We start from the raw sequence: 22,129 nt of genomic DNA on the forward strand, positions 1-22,129 counted from the left end.
ATAGGGGGTATAGGTGTTGTGTTAGTCGTCTCTTCAGAGGTTGCATGGCGTTTCACTTTCCTTCTTATGATGTCTTTGACGAAACCATTGGAGAACCCGTTGTTGACTAGGACCTGCCTTACCCTACAGAGTTCTTCGTCGACTTGCTTCCATTCTGAGCTGTGGCTGAGAGCACGGTCGACGTATGCGTTAACAACACTCCTTTTGTACCTGTCTGGGCAGTCGCTGTTGGCATTTAGGCACATTCCTATGTTCGTTTCCTAAGTGTAGACTGCAGTGTGGAAACCTCCGCTCTTTTCCATGACTGTTACATCTAGAAAGGGCAGCTTCCCATCCTTTTCCATCTCGTAAGTGAAACGCAGCACGGAACTCTGCTCAAATGCCTTCTTCAGCTCCTGCAGATGTCTGACATCAGGTACCTGTGTGAAAATGTCGTCAACATACCTGCAGTATATGGCCGGTTTCAAGTTCATGTCGACTAAGACTTTTTGCTCGATGGTACCCATGTAGAAGTTTGCAAACAGGACACCTAGGGGAGAACCCATGGCGACCCCATCTACTTGCTTATACATGTGTCCATCCGGGCTCAAGAAGGGTGCCTCTTTAGTACAAGCTTGGAGTAGTTTCCTCAGAATATTTTCTGGTATGTCAAGAGGAGTACAGGCTGGATCACGATACACTCTGTCGGCTATCATCCCGATTGTCTCGTCCACAGGTACGTTGGTAAACAGCGATTCTACGTCCAACGAGGATCTTATCCCTGCGGCCCGTGTGCCCCGCAGTAAGTCAACAAATTCCTTTGGAGACTTCAGGCTGAAGGCGCAGGGAACATAAGGAGTCAGCAGGCCGTTGAGTCGCTTCGCCAGTCTGTACGTGGGTGTGGGTATCTGGCTAATGATTGGCCGAAGTGGGTTTCCAGGCTTTTGTTGCAATTTTTTGCAATTTTTGATTTACCTCCAACAGTGAAAAGAAATGTACGAAAGATTGCGAAAATTCGTGTTAGAATTATTAATCTTACTTTTTCGGTCATATTTAATAATATATGTCTACCAAGCAGCAAGGAATCAAGCCTTCACGATATAATATATATATATATATATATATATATATATATATATATATATATATATATATATATATATATATATATATATATATATATATATATATATATGTCGTACCTAGTAGCCAGAACGTCGTACTCGGCCTACTAAGCAAGGCCCAATTTGCCTAATAAGCCAAGTTTTCATGAATTAATTGTTTTTCGACTACCTAACCTACCTAACCTAACCTAACCTAACTTTTTCGGCTACCTAACCTAACCTAACCTTTAAAGATAGGTTAGGTTAGGTTAGGTAGGGTTGGTTAGGTTCGGTCATATATCTACGTTAATTTTAACTCCAATAAAAAAAATTGACCTCATACATAATGAAATAGGTAGCTTTATCATTTCATAAGAAAAAAATTAGAGAAAATATAATAATTCAGGAAAACGTGGCTTATTAGGCAAATCAGGCCTTGCATAGTAGGCCGAGAAGTGCATTCTGGCTACTAGGTACGACATATATATATATATATATATATATATATATATATATATATCGTACCTACTAGCCAGAACGCACTTCTCAGCCTACTATGCAAGGCCCGATTTGCCTAATAAGCCAAGTTTTTATGAATTAATTGTTTTTCGACTACCTAACCTACCTAACCTAACCTAACCTAACTTTTTCGGCTACCTAACCTAACCTAACCTCTAAAGATAGGTTAGGTTAGGTTAGGTAGGGTTGGTTATGTTCGGTCATATATCTACGTTAATTTTAACTCCAATAAAAAAAATTGACCTCATACACAATGAAATGGGTAGCTTTATCATTTCATTAGGAAAAAATTAGTGAAAATATATTAATTCAGAAAAACTTTTCTGGCTACTAGGTACGACATATATATATATATATATATATATATATATATATATATATATATATATATATATATATATATATATATATATATATATATATATATGTCGTACCTAGTAGCCAGAACGCACTTCTCAGCCTACTATGCAAGGCCCGATTTGCCTAATAAGCCTAGTTTTCCTGAATTAATATATTTTCTCTAATTTTGTTCTTATCAAATGATAAAGCTACGCATTTCATTATGTATGAGGTCATTTTTTTTATTGGAGTTAAAATTAACGTAGATATATGACCGAACCTAACCAACCCTACCTAACCTAACCTAACCTATCTTTATGGGTTAGGTTTGGTTAGGAAGCCGAAAAAGATAGGTTAGGTTAGGTTAGGTAGGTTAGGTAGTCGAAAAACATTAATTCATGAAAACTTGGCTTATTAGGCAAATTTGGCCTTGCATAGTAGGCTGAGAAGTGCGTTCTGGCTACTAGGTACGACATATATATATATATATATATATATATATATATATATATATATATATATATATATATATATATATATATATATATATATATATATATATATTTATATATATATATATATATATATATATATATATATATATATATATATATATATATATATATACATATGTCGTACCTAGTATCCAGAACGCACTTCTCAGCCTACTATGCAAGGCCCGATTTGCCTAATAAGCCAAGTTTTCATGAATTAATTGTTTTTCGACTACCTAACCAACCTAACCTAACCTATCCTAACATTTTTGGCTACCTAACCTAACCTAACCTATAGAGATAGGTTAGGTTAGGTTAGGTAGGGTTGGTTAGGTTCGGTCATATATCTACGTTAATTTTAACTCCAATACAAAAAAATTGACCTCATACATAATGAAATGGGTAGCTTTATCATTTCATAAGAAAGAAATTAGGGAAAATATATTAATTCAGGAAAACTTGGCTCATTAGGCAAATCGGGCCTTGCATAGTAGGCTGAGAAGTGCGTTCTGGCTACTAGGTACGACATATATATATATATATATATATATATATATATATATATATATATATATATATATATATATATATATATATATATATATATATATATATATATATATATGTCGTACCTAGTAGCCAGAACTCACTTCTGAGCCTACTATGCAAGTCCCGATTTGCCTAATAAGCCAAGTTTTCATGAATTAATATATTTTCTCTAATTTTTTTCTTATGAAATGATAAAGCAACCCATTTCATTATGTAAGAGGTCAATTTTTTTTATTGGAGTTAAAATTAACGTAGATATATGACCGAACCTAACCAACCCTACCGAGACAGACATCGACAGAAAACAAAGACTAAGTGAAACAAAAGCTAAGACATTGAGACAGATAAGAATACACTGAGAAACGACTAAGAAAATGATGTGAGAAGCTAAGATGTTGAATCTTAAAATATAATTTAGAGAGGATAAAAGAGTGAGAAAAAGGTTAGGTGCCAGGATATATAAGATTAACAGTGAAAATAGACGGTTAAAAGAGAAGGTGAACCAAAATCAAATATTTAACACAGCATGCACAGAGGAGAAAAATATATGAATTTACTTAAACCAAAAATATCTGAAAAGATAGGGTTAAGGATATTATACCCAACAAAAATGCCTAACACATGCATAAACATCACATCTTTACAAACACCTCTTGAAATGGATAAACAACTATTTGAGCAGTTAACCCCTGAAGTAAATGAAAACCAATATTTAAAATAATATCCCTGGATAATGCTTAAATACTCAATCTTTGACAAATAGCCATGTTAAACAAATATCTATATAAATGCATAAAAACCTCTCCTAAACAATACCTCTTAAAATGCATAAACTTCATTTGATCAATTAACCCGTGAAATGACTAAATACCCATATTTAACAAACATTCCTTGATAGCACTAAAATACCACATTTCAGACAAATGCCCTTAGATAATGAGTAGACTGAAATGTATGGTAGAGTGAAATCACTAAAAATAACAAGTAATGAACTTCATAAACATGCTATGCTAAACTAAAGTCTCTCTGCAAAATGTGATATTCTGCAAAAAAAAAAACACTGCAAAAAACATGTAACTGCAAAAACTAAGTCAGTCTGGTGTGAGGTATGATTTGAAACAGGAGTTGTGTTGTTGTGTTGGAATTGATTGAAGCAAAGCTTGAATTATATGGCAGTGATTGTCTTGGTAATTGTTAAAGAGTTTCTTTGATGCTCGAAGATGTCTTAGACAAATTATTTGATGCTCGAAGATGTCTTAGAAAAATTATTTGATGCTCAAAGATGTCTTAGAAAAATTATTTGATGCTCGAAGATGTCTTAGAGAACAACTTTGATGCTTGAATATGACTTAAAAAGTTTATTTGATGTTCGATGGTGACTTAAAGAATAACTTTGATGCTTGAGGATGTCTTAGAGAATAACTTTGATGTATCTGAGAATAACTTTGATGGCATGAATAGTATTCTTATTGTCTCAGAGATTACCTTTGTTGACTCTGATAATATCTTTGGTGTCTCTGAGAATAACCTTGATAGCTTAAATAGTATTTTTGATGTCCTTGAAAATAACTTTGTTAGCTCAAATATTATTTTGATGTCTTTGAGTGTGACATTGATGCATAAAAATTACATGAGAATAACTTTAATGCTTGAATGCATTTTAGAACCTTTCGTTTATGTTCAAAGGTGTCCTAGAGAATAACTTTGTGGCTTGAGGATGTCCTAGAGACCAACTCTGATGTCATGAATGGTATTCTTAATGCCTCAGAGATTACCTTTGTTGACACTGATAATAACTTTGGTGTCTCTGAGAAAAACTTTGATAGCTTGAATAGTATTTTGATGTCTCTGATTGTGACACTGACGAATAAAGATGACATGAGAATAACTTTGGTGCTCGATGAAGTATTAGCGAATAACTCTGATGTCTCTGAGAATAACTTTGATGGTGTGAATACTATTCTCAATGTTTCAGAGAGTACCTTTACTGATTCTGATAAAAACTTTGATGTCTCTGAGAATAACTTTGTTAGCTCAAATAGTATTTTTTGTCTCTGAGAATAACTTTGTTAGCTCGAATAGTATTTTTGATGTCCTTGAATGTGACATTGATGCATAAATATGATATATGAGTAACTTTAACGCATAAAGATGTATCAGAGAGTAACTGTAGTTTAGAAATGATGTTAAGATGATATACTTGACTCTTTTTAAAAGTTGAATGAAGCATAATGCTAGTTATGAAAGTGTTAAACGAAGATATAATTGACTAACGATTCATTAAAAGGAGAATAGTCGTCGTCTCCATGTCTATGAAGTTATTTTTTATAATGATTGACATCTCTTCATGTGAAATATTTATTTGTAAAAAAATAAAAATAAAAATTTGATGTGTATGATCCATTTTTTTATAATGAATATAACGTTTTACAATATTCCCTGTTTGGTTAAAATTACAAGGATTAAAATGCAGTAATAATTAATGGTTAATATTATTTCACCTTTATAATGTTTTATTTATTGCAAATTTTACTTAAATTAAATTTGTACAAACAAACACCTGTATTAAATAACCCATCCATCCATGTTTACATGGACAATTCCCTGACAAAGAATTTTGTATGTTCTGATCATGTCTTCCGAGCTCTCTCTCTCTCTACCTCTCTCTTTCTTTCTTTCTCTGTCTCTCTCCTTCTCTCAGGGAAACAGAGGTTCTGTCTGGTTTGAGGCAAAAGTAAGTGGGGGATTTAAGACTTGACTAGTGATGGACCATGATTGACAGGACTGACTGGGGGTCTTTAGCAGAAGGGTGTGGGGTGGGGGGAAGCGGGTGGTTAGACAAGCAAAGGGAATGTGTATTCCGTTCCATTACTGTCTCCATAGAGAGATGTTGTTTATGTGAGGGGTCCTACACCTTCAGGATGGAGTCCCCTTTTCAGAAGTGAGTAGGGAGGTCAGCTGTACTCTGAGGACGTATTTATCCTGCTACCAACACATCCAGTTTCTGTAGTAGTAGTAGGCATCCTTCTCGGGAGACTATGGAGTTGTGCCCTAGTTGTCAATCCTGGTACAGCGTCTGGTGTGACTGTTGAGGCCAATCCGAGAGTGGCAGTCCATCCCACACTGAGCACAAACGAAGTCCGATTCTGGTCTGTCGTCCTGGCTATCGGCTTTCCTTTCGATTGATTACTATGGTCGTCTGAGTGAAACGTGAGTGGTATAATTAGCGGGTGTCTTTGTGACAAGTTTATGTTGCTATTCTCACTGTGTGATTATTGTGTTGTGGTATCAAGGGAAATCTTGTTATTGGCTAGTATTGGTAAGAAATAATTATATTATTATTTATTGAAGAGTGAAATATCGTAATTAACGTAACTCATTGATTGATAACTATCTGAGGGACTGAGCATAATTAACGTAATTTTGATAAATTGATTGTATTTTGATTGTTGACTGTGTGACAGAGTGTCATTAACGTAAATTATCTTTGACTGTTGTGTTGTTGTTTAATGTCTTGGTGACATGGCTAGAGCAAAGTGATTTACTATTGTATTATGGTGACTGTCTTGGTGACAGTGCTCTTTGTCTTATTTACGTGTGTGCAATTTTTTTGGTGCTGGGGAAGTGTTTTAAGACTGCCAGTGCATGTGCAGTATTGACCAAAAGTGTTCACATAATGTTCAGGTTAGTTCATGAACTAACCAAGCGTCGAGACTGTAGTCTCTTTTGCACCGGTAGAGTGGTGGGTCTGGCAAAGGGTGTTTGACAGTTGTTGAAGTGACACTCTTAACCCTGGAAACACAAACCGTAACTGTCTATATTTTCCGTTTGTTACAACTTGTAATAAAGTTGTTATATCTTGGCTTAACGTGTCTATGACGTATTAGAACGTTGTTACAACTTGCTATATTGATTGTTATAACTGGTTAAGAGGTGTTAAAAATTGTTCGAACGTTGTATCAACGTCGTAGTTTTGGTGTGTGTTTGGCGGAAGTGACGTAAAGAATGTGGGTCACTGTTATTTAGTAAGTTAATTGTAGAATAAATCTATTTTTGTTAATACACATGCCCTTAATGTCATTCTTCATTCTGCAGTGATTCCCCCCCCCCCCCATTATTCACTTGCAACTATGTCAATGATTTAATTTGACTCAGGTTCTAGCCCAATAGACTCAAAACAATAAATTAAAATTTGGTGTGAGAATCCATTGTCTACCTACTAGATTTGCTTGCAAGCAAGTTGCAGAGAGAATGATCCAATTGAGCAAGGCTGGTATTGCTTCTGGAATTTGAACTCCTTCCTTCATTCCTGGCCTTCCTCTCCACCTGAAATACTTAGACCTTTGCGTTTTGCTCACGCCACTGGAGTGTATTCTATTGTTTATCTAAGGCAAATATTCGAATTTACATCACCTTAACCAGTACTAATCTCACATTCTGACATTCAGCGCGGTGCTTGACTTGTGGGGCAAAATTGTTCATTACTCATCTGACACCCAAGGATGGGATAAGAAGTGTATAAGAATAAAAGGAAAAATCCTTAGTCGCACATTCACTGACTATGGATGTAAAGGGGACACTCACACCTCTGCGTGGTTGCAGTGACCCTGGTAGTATACTCTCACACATGGTTGAAACACATTTAATGTCAATTTGTGTTCTTGGTGTAGTGCATTTGACCAGGTCATCCGCCACTTGGTTGAGCATTATTCCAACATGAGATGGAATCCACATGAATTTCACTTTGTGACCCTTCAGCTGTATCTCATTTATCCTTTCCTTACAATCGTCAACTATAGACATAAGATCGGATTTATAGTGTTTATGGAATCAAGTGATCCTCGCCTATCGACATATACAAAAACATATTTTTCGTCTCTTTTATTTTTGCAATTATATTCCTGCGTGGGGCCCTAAGCCTCTGACTGGCCCACTAAGTGTTGCTTGTTTCTGTTTTACTTGGGCAGAGTATGAGTATTTATGATTCGCATGGTCACTTTTTTTGTCCTGTGTGTTTAACTTCTTCTGGTCTGTTGACTCTAAGTTGAAATCTTAATGGGTTTGTAACTCTGCACTGTGTTAGATAATGTTCCAGTGGTCTAGTTTTCGTCTTGACATACTTCCTCCAAACCAGCTAGAATGACCTGCAGTTCAAGTTGTGTAGATAAAATATAATTACTAAGTCGAAGTTCAATTTTCCTTTCCACGGTTCCAAAATCAGTATATTCCCTTATTAGGACTCCACACCCTGCCCTGCCATTTTCCCCCACTGATCCGTCACAATATAAATGTAAACAATTACCTTTTGGTAACCGAGGTATCATACTTCCACACAAACTCCGTAATTGTCCCATATTACGCTGATTCTTTTCACCCTGAGGTGTACAATTTCTACTTCTATTGTATGTACTTTCCTCATAAAATAATATCTCTCTAAATCACTCTTCCTACAAAAAGCACACCTCATAAAATATTTTTTCCAAAAGCACATCTCACAAAATGACAACTCTCAAAAAAATTCTTCTCACAAAAATTGATTTCACAAAAAATCTCACAAAAACCACAACTCTCACAAACACCACAATTCTCACAAGAAATATAACCTCAACTCTCAAGAATTACTCTAAAAAAACACAATAAAACAAGCACATCTCCAAAAATATCTCACAAAATACATATCTTACAAAAACACATCTCGCACATAAAAATATTTCTCGAGGAAACGTTTTTCAAAATAAGACATCTAACAAAAAAGCACATATCACAAAATCACAACTCTCTAAAACACTCTTCTCACAAAAACCATATCACACAAAATCACATATCTCAAATATAACACACACATATCTCAAATATAACACACATCTCCCAAATATAGCAAGCATCTCTCAAATATAACTCACATCTATCAAATATAACACACATCTCCCAAATATATCACGCATCTCTCAAATATAACTCACATCTATCATATATTACACACATCTCCCAAATATAACACACAGCTCACAAAAAAAACAACTCTTATAAAAGGAACACAACTCACAAAAAGCACTTCTCACACATAATATATGAGAAAAAATAACTTCCCACAAAAAGCACATCTCAAAAAAAAATATCTCACAAAAACATATATTTCTCACAGGTAATACAACTCTCACCAAAGCCACATCTCAAAACCATATATCAGAAAACATAATTCTCAAAATCACTCCTATCATGAAAATATCTTCTCACACAACACATATGATAAATTACACATTAAAACTAATAATTATACAATTAGAAAGCTACCAAACTTTTTCTGTAACTATTTTTTTTTTAACTTTTTCTGTAAAAAACTTTTTCCGATTCAAACATTCCAAATTTGTATGTAACAAACTTTTTTATAAGAAACATTCAAAACTTGTTTTAACTAACATTTTTGTAGAAAAAGTTGTACTGTACTTTGTGAGATAAATCTTTATAACTTAAATGTCAAATAGTTTTCTGTAGAACAAAAGCATCAGTTTCTACAACTTTAAACGTCATTTTCTCTAAACAAACTTTAAACTGTAGCCATCTCATTCTTCACACACGACCTCATCTTCCACGAAGTTACACATTTTTGGGGTAAAATCTAAATCAGATACCTGTCTTAATATGACAGTGTCAGACCACGGAGGAAGAATTGAAACAGGAATTTCCTTAAGAACTTTCGTATTTAATAATATATTTTTAGAAGGGTCTTAAGGAATCATAATGCGATATATTCAGTGTAGTTCAATGCCGACCAAACTTTTTTTGACTAGTTGTATATGAAAAGGGCTGCAGTTGTTTCAAGTATCAGTATTGCAGCCTAAATAGCAAGGGAGATTTTTTTTCAACGAATTTGACACATTTTCAAATCGAAACTACAACCACAAGTTTCGAATTAAATAAATTCTATGACACTTTTCTATCACATTAGCATATAATAAAAGGATCTGTCTAAGCGGATTTTTTAAAATATGCTTAGTTTTACTAATACAAATAGTCAAAGTTCCATAAAAAAATATGCAAATATATCATGGTTTATTACTATTATAAAATAAAAATATGAACATAGGAAAGAAAGCTTGAAACATATTTGTAGAAACATAAACTCTACATATAAGGTATAAGTTTCATGTAAATTTAATAAAAAATGACAAAGTTATAGGAACTTTTATGTTACTTGAAAATAAATAAGTAAAAAATAAGGAATAAGGTGCTGCCATCTGTGGCTGAAGTTGACATCAACCAATTTGCTCCAAAACTAGCACCCTTACAGATAGGCTTACGTGCAGGAAGCTGTATAAGTTTCATGGAAATAATCCGATAAACAAATAATAAAAAATGTAAAAACAAAAAATCATTTTTTTTAACTAAATTTTTTTTAGTGTAAAACTAATTATTAAATATTTTTATTATATGCTATTGTGATACCTGAATGTCATAGACATGATTTCAGTTGACACTTGAGTTTGATGTTAATTTCTTACCATTTTGGAAGTTTCTGACACAATTCAATATTTTTTTCTCCCTTCCTATTTATACTACGATGATGAGACTTGAACCAGATGAAACCCTTTTTTATATACAACTCGTTGAAAAAGTTTGAATGAAATCGAACTAGTTTTCATTTATTGTATATTTTTGCATTATGCCGCCTTAATATGTTTACGTCCCTGAATCAAATAAAATTACTTTGCAGGTTTCGTGTGCACTTATTCTCTTAGCGCAAATATGAGTTAAGCAATAGGTTTCAACTTTAAACTTTTATCTTTCTCAAGTTCTCAGTACGTATTTCGTTTTATATTCATCGTAGTTTTAATAATAAAGTTACCAAACAGTAAGACATCAATTCCACATTCAATATATTGTCTATGGAAACACACATATTTGCACTTGCTCCAGAAGGTGTTGATCCAATATCAGACCATGATATTGGATCAACAAAGAATTATTTTAGATGTTAGGTTTCCAACACATAAGGTTTCCAAAGCATGGTAAGTTTATTCTTTACAGTATATCCTTGCAAACTTTACGTGTATTTTCACCAGTTCCAGAAGGCATGGATGTTTCCAATAACATTCCGTACTAACAAAAGTTCATTTAGTTGTACAGTTTCTGACATCTGGATCTTGTGCCAGTCAATCTCTGTAATATCATACCAAACTTTCCTAACTTTCCACATAAGCCAGGTTATGGTATATTGTTAAAGTACGAAAATTAGAGCTAGAAAATTTCACCAATGTCTATATTTTACATACGTTATTAGACCTTCCGGTTCAAACCTGCCGAAAAGCACAGCAGATATTCTGAAAAAAATATCTAGTTTGTCTCTAATTTGCAAGATAATATTCATTTCAGATATTATCTCAAATTTTTTCTCTCAAATTTCAGAAAGCACCATATTTTCCTTGTAATTATTATAAAAAAATAGACATTCCCTCTGAATCATCAAAACTATCGCCTCCAATTTAACCTGTCTCCCATTATGCGTTTAGATTTGCCTTTTCCTAATAGGTCATCCATTTATGTGTCCCCCACTCAAACCTTTGTGCTATGAAAATTTTTTTTTTTATTTGGGAAGTCTGCAGTTTACATCCTGCTGATATTTCCTACCAATAGATTTTAGCTATTTTTGTATTTTTCCATTGCACACTGTTAATTGAAAGTGATCTCCAATTTTATGAAGAACAATGACCTTCGTATGCAGAATCAACAAATTTAGAGCAAGAAGATTTATTTATTTTACATTTATTTAACCATTATGGCAACATTGTGGACGCATTACAACTAAATCAAAATGCAGATGTGGAGTACACAGACTTTGCAAAGACATTTGATAAATGTGACCAGGAGTGATAGCCTATAAAAATTAAATTCATAGGAATTAAAAGAAAAGTAGGACGATGGATATTCAATTTCCTGTTAAACAGAATGCAACGAGTGACAGTCAATTAAACAAAATCATGCCTTGCAAAGTGAAAAGCTCTGTACCTCAGGGCATAATCCTTGTTCCACTGCTATTTCTTATTCTCATATCAGACAGACAAAAATACAAATCACAGTATTGTGCCATTTTTTGCAGATTACAAAAATCAGCATGCAAATTACTTCTGTAGAAGACATTGAATAAGACATTAATAAAATTTTCGATTGGGTAGCACAAAATATAAAGATGTTTAACATTCCAGGTTCTTAGGTATGTTCTTAACCAAATATGCTTAACCAAGCCAAACTTAACTTAACCATGCTTGATCACATATGGTGTCAACAGGAAAAATGATTGGAGGGACTATGAGAAACTTAGTCCAGGATTACCAACATAATGCTCATATTATTAAAATGCATTATGCTGTCTTGCCATGAGTATTGCACGATACTCATTTATCAATTCAGAGCAGGAGATATTTATGAAATAGAGGATAAATAGAACAAATATATATGGCGCAAATAGACATGATAAAGCACCTCAATTATAGGAACTGTTTTAAAGTGATCAAAATTTACTTTCTGGATAGGACACAAGTGAGGTATCATATGGAAAATACTGAAATCCAAAGTCCCAAATTTACACAATAATAAAGCACCATACTGGAGCAAACGATATTGTAGAAAATCTTGAATACAGCCAATAAACATTATACGTGCCATAAGCACAATCAGTGAACATTGAATTACCATCAAAGGTCCACGACTATTCAGTATCCTACTAGCCTGGTTAGGAAATAATGCTGGAACAAAATTGTACTTCAATAAAAAATAAATAATTTCCTGAAAGAAGTTCTGGACAACTGGCTTGTAGTAGAAATGTGGGTCTACAAGCCACTCCAACCAACAGTCTGTTAGATCAGTGTCTCACCAGTCAAACCTGGCCCCAAGCCGGGCTTCAGGAGTACGAGAACTCACTGAACCCCTTCCAAGTACCTAACTGTCGAAGCCATAAATTTCTGAACAGTGATCCAGTTTAAATAACAAATGGAAATTATCTTCAAGAAGAAAATCAAATTAAAGACGTTATTCATAAATGGTTGGACATTTGTAATAAGGGAAGTTTACAAAAAAAAAATGCAATGTAATAATTACTTGAATCAAAATAACAGCATATTACTTAAACAGTGACATTATCAAAACCAAAAGCTTAATCTGTAATAAGTTATAAAAATCTTTTCAATACTGGCTGTACAAAACAGGTGTATAGCAACGTAAATAAAATTTAAATTTTAGGCATAAAGTTTGAGACATTTAGTTAAGAAAATGAAACCTTTTACTGTCTACCAGCTCCTTATTACATGATAAATCATTCTTTTTGATAAACATGTAACCACAAGTTTAATGTATATATCATGCCTTTTGGGTAACATTTCAAGTAAGTAAGATTTGGTAATATATAAATAAATATTAAATTGGTGATTTTTTCTTCAGAAAAGCGGGAAACCGAAACTCTTCATGCAATTAAGGCAGTAATGGAAACAGGATCAGACCCTCGATGCTCCGTTTTCTGTGTTGCTGATGGTCACCCTGATTCTTCCTTTGTCTTGAGGGTACGCAATAATACTAAGTCATAATCTTCTGTTGTTGTAAAAAAGGTATAAAATTATTATATTTCAATCCTATTGAAACTAATTATTTTTACAGGATTTTATGAAATCCTGGGCTTCCGGTGGTGTGTCCTTGTTCGAGGTGCCAGTGGATGGCTTGGACCCTAACATGACACAGATTCAGTTCTCTCTGGTGGTCTACAAGGCTCGACAGGTGTGTTACTCCCACATTTTTGTTAACATGGATACGTTACTCCTACGTGTCTACTGGTGTATTGCGTATGTGCGTAGATCACTCTCACATTAACTGACGCACGTAGGTCACTCTCACATTAACTGACGCACGTAGGTCACTCTCACATTAACTGACGCACGTAGGTCACTCTCAAATTACCGCTTGTAGTAGTCAGTTAGTCTCACATTACAGCTGATGCAGGGTAGAAACTCTCACTTATATTTGTAGTGTTTCGTGGTGTTGTGGCTGATGGCAGGCGTAAAACCATTATTTGGTTGTCTTTCAATGATACTTGCTCTGGTACATGACTAGTGAACTAAGCATAGTGGGCGTCCTGCTCTTCCTGTTTACATAGTGCATGAAATGCAGTGATGAATTCATTTTGACGTCTTTCTGAACATGACAATACTTTCCTATTCTATGGAAAGAATGAATTCAGGATGACCAGCATGCTTGTTACACAAAACAAGATAAACTGTTGACAAATTGTAAGCAATGACACATAATAATCTACTGGCATATAATAATAATAATAATAATAATAATAATAATAATAATAATAATAATAATAATAATAATAATAATAATAATAATAATAATAATAATAATAATAATAATAATTTATTTAGGAATATTACATACATAGTTGCAGAGTTACAGTACAAACATTCTGTTTGATTTAAAGAAAGAGGTAGTTCATACAATACCTAAAGCCACTAGTACGCATAGCGTTTCGGGCAATGCTGTATATGATGTGTTATTGACATATAGTATACTTTTCGATGTAATTCTTTTCATTCATTAATGACACATTCAATAATAATGTTATATTGTTTATAACACACGAGTAATCAGTAAAGCGCCCCTACGTTTCCAATTACATTTCGGACGCATTTTTAGATATAAAAACATTATTTGATGGATTACAATCTGTATATAGGTCTTGCTGCTGTTGATATAGATTCTGTTACTAGGGAGTAAAACCCCCGTTCACCAGGGGCTATAGTGAACCCGTAATATATATATTATGAAATATTCCCAGATATATATAGATATTTCCCCCGTCCCCGTCTAATCGGTTTCTCCTTGAGAAGTAATATGAATCTTATAATCTTTTATTCTGCTGACTGTTTCCTATTTTTAACATTCATCCCCGTTTTGGTTAGTGCATTATTATCTTGTGTTTCTGTGCACACATGACCACTTAACTCATATGATTGTTCTTGACACTACTGCTATTTGTGTATTACATTTTAAGGGTGTCGTTATAGTTTTTCGGTCCCTGTTATTTTTTACCAGTCTGTACCAAAACACTATTGCCTCCATTCTGAGAATCCTTTCCAATTAAACCATAATTTAACAGTTAAAACAAAGAAAAGACTCCAAAACACCAAGTCAGCTACAGATTCCAACGAAATGGCAAAAGTAGAAACCCTATTCTTATATTGGTTTAGGTAATCCTAAGCATATTCTCATATTCTTTCTGTAGAAGTAAGTAATTATCAAATGAAGGCGCCAAACCGGGAAGGCTATGTAGCATCATCAAATGTGTGGAATAATCAGAGGGTGCTAAATATCACCAAGGATGCCAATATGAGAACAGAAACGCATAAGGCGAACGATATCAAAAGTGTCCAATTCTCCAAGAATTCCATAAAGGGACGGTCGGAAAGCAAGACACACACTCGTCCTGGAAGTCTGGACATTGAACAAGGATAAGCACGACTGTAAGAGGGACATTGCAATTTGGGCCAAAGGTAGTAGGGCGGCGCTCCATTAAGTGACCGTGAGTTAAGCGTGTATGGCCAATATGCAACATCGCCAGAGCCGTTTTCCATCGCCGGCTACGATGGTAGGAGGGCGGCCATGAGGACACACTACTCTTAAGAGTATGCAGTGTGTTACCAGTAACAGAAGACCAACAATCCTGCCAACGGGTAAAGATGGAGGAATAAATAACCAGGAAAAGGTCAGAATAAGAATACCTTTACGTGAGATGGGACAAGAGCGGACAGTTTCCTTACAGGCAGCACCCGCACGCTCATTTAAAGAGACACCAATATGGCTGAGAACCGAACAAAACTCGACCGACTTAACTTACTGGAAATAAGAAACAGCCAATGCTGAATCTCGACAATCAATGGATGGGCCGGAGTAAAGGACCCGAGAGCCATGAGTGCACTACGAGAGTCAACGACAACAACAAAGGAAGATTGACAACGAGAAAGCAGGAGACCTAGCGCATAGCAAATAGCATAAAGTTATGCTGTGAGGATGCTAGTCTCTGAAGGCACTGCTGAGGTTCTATTGGTACCTACAATGCAGCTCTTTTATATATATATATATATATATATATATATATATATATATATATATATATATATATATATATATATATATATATATATATATATATATATATATAAATATATATGCGAACAAGCCTGAATGGTCCCCAGGACAATATGCAACTGAAAACTCACACCCCAGAAGTGACTCGAACCCATACTCCCAGGAGCCACGCAACTGGTATGTACAAGACGCCTTAATCCACTTGACCATCACGACCGGACAAAATGAGGTGATAGCCGAGGCTATTTGAACCACCCCACCGCCGGCACTCGGATAGTAATCTTGGGCATAGCATTTTACCAAATCACCTCATTCTTTGGGGCACACGTGAGGAACACAAATGCGAACAAGCCTGAATGGTCCCCAGGACAATATGCAACTGAAAACTCACACCCCAGAAGTGACTCGAACCCATACTCCCAGGAGCCACGCAACTGGTATGTACAAGACGCCTTAATCCACTTGACCATCACGACCGGACAAAATGAGGTGATAGCCGAGGCTATTTGAACCACCCTACCGCCGGCACTCGGATAGTAATCTTGGGCATAGCATTTTACCAAATCACCTCATTCTTTGGGGCACACGTGAGGAACACAAATGCGAACAAGCCTGAATGGTCCCCAGGACAATATGCAACTGAAAACTCACACCCCAGAAGTGACTCGAACCCATACTCCCAGGAGCCACGCAACTGGTATGTACAAGACGCCTTAATCCACTTGACCATCACGACCGGACAAAATGAGGTGATAGCCGAGGCTATTTGAACCACCCCACCGCCGGCACTCGGATAGTAATCTTGGGCATAGCATTTTACCAAATCACCTCATTCTTTGGGGCACACGTGAGGAACACAAATGCGAACAAGCCTGAATGGTCCCCAGGACAATATGCAACTGAAAGAATGAGGTGATTTGGTAAAATGCTATGCCCAAGATTACTATCCGAGTGCCGGCGGTGGGGTGGTTCAAATAGCATCGGCTATCACCTCATTTTGTCCGGTCGTGATGGTCAAGTGGATTAAGGCGTCTTGTACATACCAGTTGCGTGGCTCCTGGGAGTATGGGTTCGAGTCACTTCTGGGGTGTGAGTTTTCAGTTGCATATTGTCCTGGGGACCATTCAGGCTTGTTCGCATTTGTGTTCCTCACGTGTGCCCCAAAGAATGAGGTGATTTGGTAAAATGCTATGCCCAAGATTACTATCCGAGTGCCGGCGGTGGGGTGGTTCAAATAGCCTCGGCTATCACCTCACTTTGTCCGGTCGTGATGGTCAAGTGGATTAAGGCGTCTTGTACATACCAGTTGCGTGGCTCCTGGGAGTATGGGTTCGAGTCACTTCTGGGGTGTGAGTTTTCAGTTGCATATTGTCCTGGGGACCATTCAGGCTTGTTCGCATTTGTGTTCCTCACGTGTGCCCCAAAGAATGAGGTGATTTGGTAAAATGCTATGCCCAAGATTACTATCCGAGTGCCGGCGGTGGGGTGGTTCAAATAGCCTCGGCTATCACCTCACTTTGTCCGGTCGTGATGGTCAAGTGGATTAAGGCGTCTTGTACATACCAGTTGCGTGGCTCCTGGGAGTATGGGTTCGAGTCACTTCTGGGGTGTGAGTTTTCAGTTGCATATTGTCCTGGGGACCATTCAGGCTTGTTCGCATTTGTGTTCCTCACGTGTGCCCCAAAGAATGAGGTGATTTGGTAAAATGCTATGCCCAAGATTACTATCCGAGTGCCGGCGGTGGGGTGGTTCAAATAGCCTCGGCTATCACCTCACTTTGTCCGGTCGTGATGGTCAAGTGGATTAAGGCGTCTTGTACATACCAGTTGCGTGGCTCCTGGGAGTATGGGTTCGAGTCACTTCTGGGGTGTGAGTTTTCAGTTGCATATTGTCCTGGGGACCATTCAGGCTTGTTCGCATTTGTGTTCCTCACGTGTGCCCCAAAGAATGAGGTGATTTGGTAAAATGCTATGCCCAAGATTACTATCCGAGTGCCGGCGGTGGGGTGGTTCAAATAGCCTCGGCTATCACCTCATTTTGTCCGGTCGTGATGGTCAAGTGGATTAAGGCGTCTTGTACATACCAGTTGCGTGGCTCCTGGGAGTATGGGTTCGAGTCACTTCTGGGGTGTGAGTTTTCAGTTGCATATTGTCCTGGGGACCATTCAGGCTTGTTCGCATATGTGTTCCTCACGTGTGCCCCAAAGAATGAGGTGATTTGGTAAAATGCTATGCCCAAGATTACTATCCGAGTGCCGGCGGTGGGGTGGTTCAAATAGCCTCGGCTATCACCTCATTTTGTCCGGTCGTGATGGTCAAGTGGATTAAGGCATCTTGTACATACCAGTTGCGTGGCTCCTGGGAGTATGGGTTCGAGTCACTTCTGGGGTGTGAGTTTTCAGTTGCATATTGTCCTGGGGACCATTCAGGCTTGTTCGCATTTGTGTTCCTCACGTGTGCCCCAAAGAATGAGGTGATTTGGTAAAATGCTATGCCCAAGATTACTATCCGAGTGCCGGCGGTGGGGTGGTTCAAATAGCCTCGGCTATCACCTCATTTTGTCCGGTCGTGATGGTCAAGTGGATTAAGGCGTCTTGTACATACCAGTTGCGTGGCTCCTGGGAGTATGGGTTCGAGTCACTTCTGGGGTGTGAGTTTTCAGTTGCATATTGTCCTGGGGACCATTCAGGCTTGTTCGCATTTGTGTTCCTCACGTGTGGCCCAAAGAATGAGGTGATTTGGTAAAATGCTATGCCCAAGATTACTATCCGAGTGCCGGCGGTGGGGTGGTTCAAATAGCCTCGGCTATCACCTCATTTTGTCCGGTCGTGATGGTCAAGCGGATTAAGGCGTCTTGTACATACCAGTTGCGTGGCTCCTGGGAGTATGGGTTCGAGTCACTTCTGGGGTGTGAGTTTTCAGTTGCATATTGTCCTGGGGACCATTCAGGCTTGTTCGCATTTGTGTTCCTCACGTGTGCCCCAAAGAATGAGGTGATTTGGTAAAATGCTATGCCCAAGATTACTATCCGAGTGCCGGCGGTGGGGTGGTTCAAATAGCCTCGGCTATCACCTCATTTTGTCCGGTCGTGATGGTCAAGTGGATTAAGGCGTCTTGTACATACCAGTTGCGTGGCTCCTGGGAGTATGGGTTCGAGTCACTTCTGGGGTGTGAGTTTTCAGTTGCATATTGTCCTGGGGACCATTCAGGCTTGTTCGCATTTGTGTTCCTCACGTGTGCCCCAAAGAATGAGGTGATTTGGTAAAATGCTATGCCCAAGATTACTATCCGAGTGCCGGTGGTGGGGTGGTTCAAATAGCCTCGGCTATCACCTCATTTTGTCCGGTCGTGATGGTCAAGTGGATTAAGGCGTCTTGTACATACCAGTTGCGTGGCTCCTGGGAGTATGGGTTCGAGTCACTTCTGGGGTGTGAGTTTTCAGTTGCATATTGTCCTGGGGACCATTCAGGCTTGTTCGCATTTGTGTTCCTCACGTGTGCCCCAAAGAATGAGGTGATTTGGTAAAATGCTATGCCCAAGATTACTATCCGAGTGCCGGCGGTGGGGTGGTTCAAATAGCCTCGGCTATCACCTCACTTTGTCCGGTCGTGATGGTCAAGTGGATTAAGGCGTCTTGTACATACCAGTTGCGTGGCTCCTGGGAGTATGGGTTCGAGTCACTTCTGGGGTGTGAGTTTTCAGTTGCATATTGTCCTGGGGACCATTCAGGCTTGTTCGCATTTGTGTTCCTCACGTGTGCCCCAAAGAATGAGGTGATTTGGTAAAATGCTATGCCCAAGATTACTATCCGAGTGCCGGCGGTGGGGTGGTTCAAATAGCCTCGGCTATCACCTCATTTTGTCCGGTCGTGATGGTCAAGTGGATTAAGGCGTCTTGTACATACCAGTTGCGTGGCTCCTGGGAGTATGGGTTCGAGTCACTTCTGGGGTGTGAGTTTTCAGTTGCATATTGTCCTGGGGACCATTCAGGCTTGTTCGCATTTGTGTTCCTCACGTGTGCCCCAAAGAATGAGGTGATTTGGTAAAATGCTATGCCCAAGATTACTATCCGAGTGCCGGCGGTGGGGTGGTTCAAATAGCCTCGGCTATCACCTCACTTTGTCCGGTCGTGATGGTCAAGTGGATTAAGGCGTCTTGTACATACCAGTTGCGTGGCTCCTGGGAGTATGGGTTCGAGTCACTTCTGGGGTGTGAGTTTTCAGTTGCATATTGTCCTGGGGACCATTCAGGCTTGTTCGCATTTGTGTTCCTCACGTGTGCCCCAAAGAATGAGGTGATTTGGTAAAATGCTATGCCCAAGATTACTATCCGAGTGCCGGCGGTGGGGTGGTTCAAATAGCCTCGGCTATCACCTCACTTTGTCCGGTCGTGATGGTCAAGTGGATTAAGGCGTCTTGTACATACCAGTTGCGTGGCTCCTGGGAGTATGGGTTCGAGTCACTTCTGGGGTGTGAGTTTTCAGTTGCATATTGTCCTGGGGACCATTCAGGCTTGTTCGCATTTGTGTTCCTCACGTGTGCCCCAAAGAATGAGGTGATTTGGTAAAATGCTATGCCCAAGATTACTATCCGAGTGCCGGCGGTGGGGTGGTTCAAATAGCCTCGGCTATCACCTCATTTTGTCCGGTCGTGATGGTCAAGTGGATTAAGGCGTCTTGTACATACCAGTTGCGTGGCTCCTGGGAGTATGGGTTCGAGTCACTTCTGGGGTGTGAGTTTTCAGTTGCATATTGTCCTGGGGACCATTCAGGCTTGTTCGCATTTGTGTTCCTCACGTGTGCCCCAAAGAATGAGGTGATTTGGTAAAATGCTATGCCCAAGATTACTATCCGAGTGCCGGCGGTGGGGTGGTTCAAATAGCCTCGGCTATCACCTCACTTTGTCCGGTCGTGATGGTCAAGTGGATTAAGGCGTCTTGTACATACCAGTTGCGTGGCTCCTGGGAGTATGGGTTCGAGTCACTTCAGGGGTGTGAGTTTTCAGTTGCATATTGTCCTGGGGACCATTCAGGCTTGTTCGCATTTTTGTTCCTCACGTGTGCCCCAAAGAATGAGGTGATTTGGTAAAATGCTATGCCCAAGATTACTATCCGAGTGCCGGCGGTGGGGTGGTTCAAATAGCCTCGGCTATCACCTCATTTTGTCCGGTCGTGATGGTCAAGTGGATTAAGGCGTCTTGTACATACCAGTTGCGTGGCTCCTGGGAGTATGGGTTCGAGTCACTTCTGGGGTGTGAGTTTTCAGTTGCATATTGTCCTGGGGACCATTCAGGCTTGTTCGCATATGTGTTCCTCACGTGTGCCCCAAAGAATGAGGTGATTTGGTAAAATGCTATGCCCAAGATTACTATCCGAGTGCCGGCGGTGGGGTGGTTCAAATAGCCTCGGCTATCACCTCATTTTGTCCGGTCGTGATGGTCAAGTGGATTAAGGCATCTTGTACATACCAGTTGCGTGGCTCCTGGGAGTATGGGTTCGAGTCACTTCTGGGGTGTGAGTTTTCAGTTGCATATTGTCCTGGGGACCATTCAGGCTTGTTCGCATTTGTGTTCCTCACGTGTGCCCCAAAGAATGAGGTGATTTGGTAAAATGCTATGCCCAAGATTACTATCCGAGTGCCGGCGGTGGGGTGGTTCAAATAGCCTCGGCTATCACCTCATTTTGTCCGGTCGTGATGGTCAAGTGGATTAAGGCGTCTTGTACATACCAGTTGCGTGGCTCCTGGGAGTATGGGTTCGAGTCACTTCTGGGGTGTGAGTTTTCAGTTGCATATTGTCCTGGGGACCATTCAGGCTTGTTCGCATTTGTGTTCCTCACGTGTGCCCCAAAGAATGAGGTGATTTGGTAAAATGCTATGCCCAAGATTACTATCCGAGTGCCGGCGGTGGGGTGGTTCAAATAGCCTCGGCTATCACCTCATTTTGTCCGGTCGTGATGGTCAAGTGGATTAAGGCGTCTTGTACATACCAGTTGCGTGGCTCCTGGGAGTATGG

At 38.6% G+C, this 22,129-nt stretch overlaps 1 protein-coding gene across 1 annotated transcript in view; it reads left to right on the plus strand.

Moving 5' to 3' along the window:
* The first annotated feature begins 4,379 nt into the window (after positions 1 to 4,379).
* LOC123755110 (glutamate receptor U1-like) overlaps positions 4,380 to 22,129 on the plus strand; it is a 121,397-nt gene continuing 103,647 nt past the window's right edge. Inside the window, exons 1-4 of the mRNA XM_069332705.1 lie at positions 4,380 to 4,556; positions 4,679 to 5,024; positions 13,418 to 13,536; positions 13,631 to 13,747. Of these exons, the coding sequence (XP_069188806.1) occupies positions 4,380 to 4,556; positions 4,679 to 5,024; positions 13,418 to 13,536; positions 13,631 to 13,747 (759 nt within the window). The remainder of the gene's footprint in view (positions 4,557 to 4,678; positions 5,025 to 13,417; positions 13,537 to 13,630; positions 13,748 to 22,129) is intronic.

This window comes from Procambarus clarkii, chromosome 28 (genome assembly GCF_040958095.1).
Source record: "Procambarus clarkii isolate CNS0578487 chromosome 28, FALCON_Pclarkii_2.0, whole genome shotgun sequence".
Taxonomy (NCBI): Eukaryota; Metazoa; Arthropoda; class Malacostraca; order Decapoda; family Cambaridae; genus Procambarus; species Procambarus clarkii.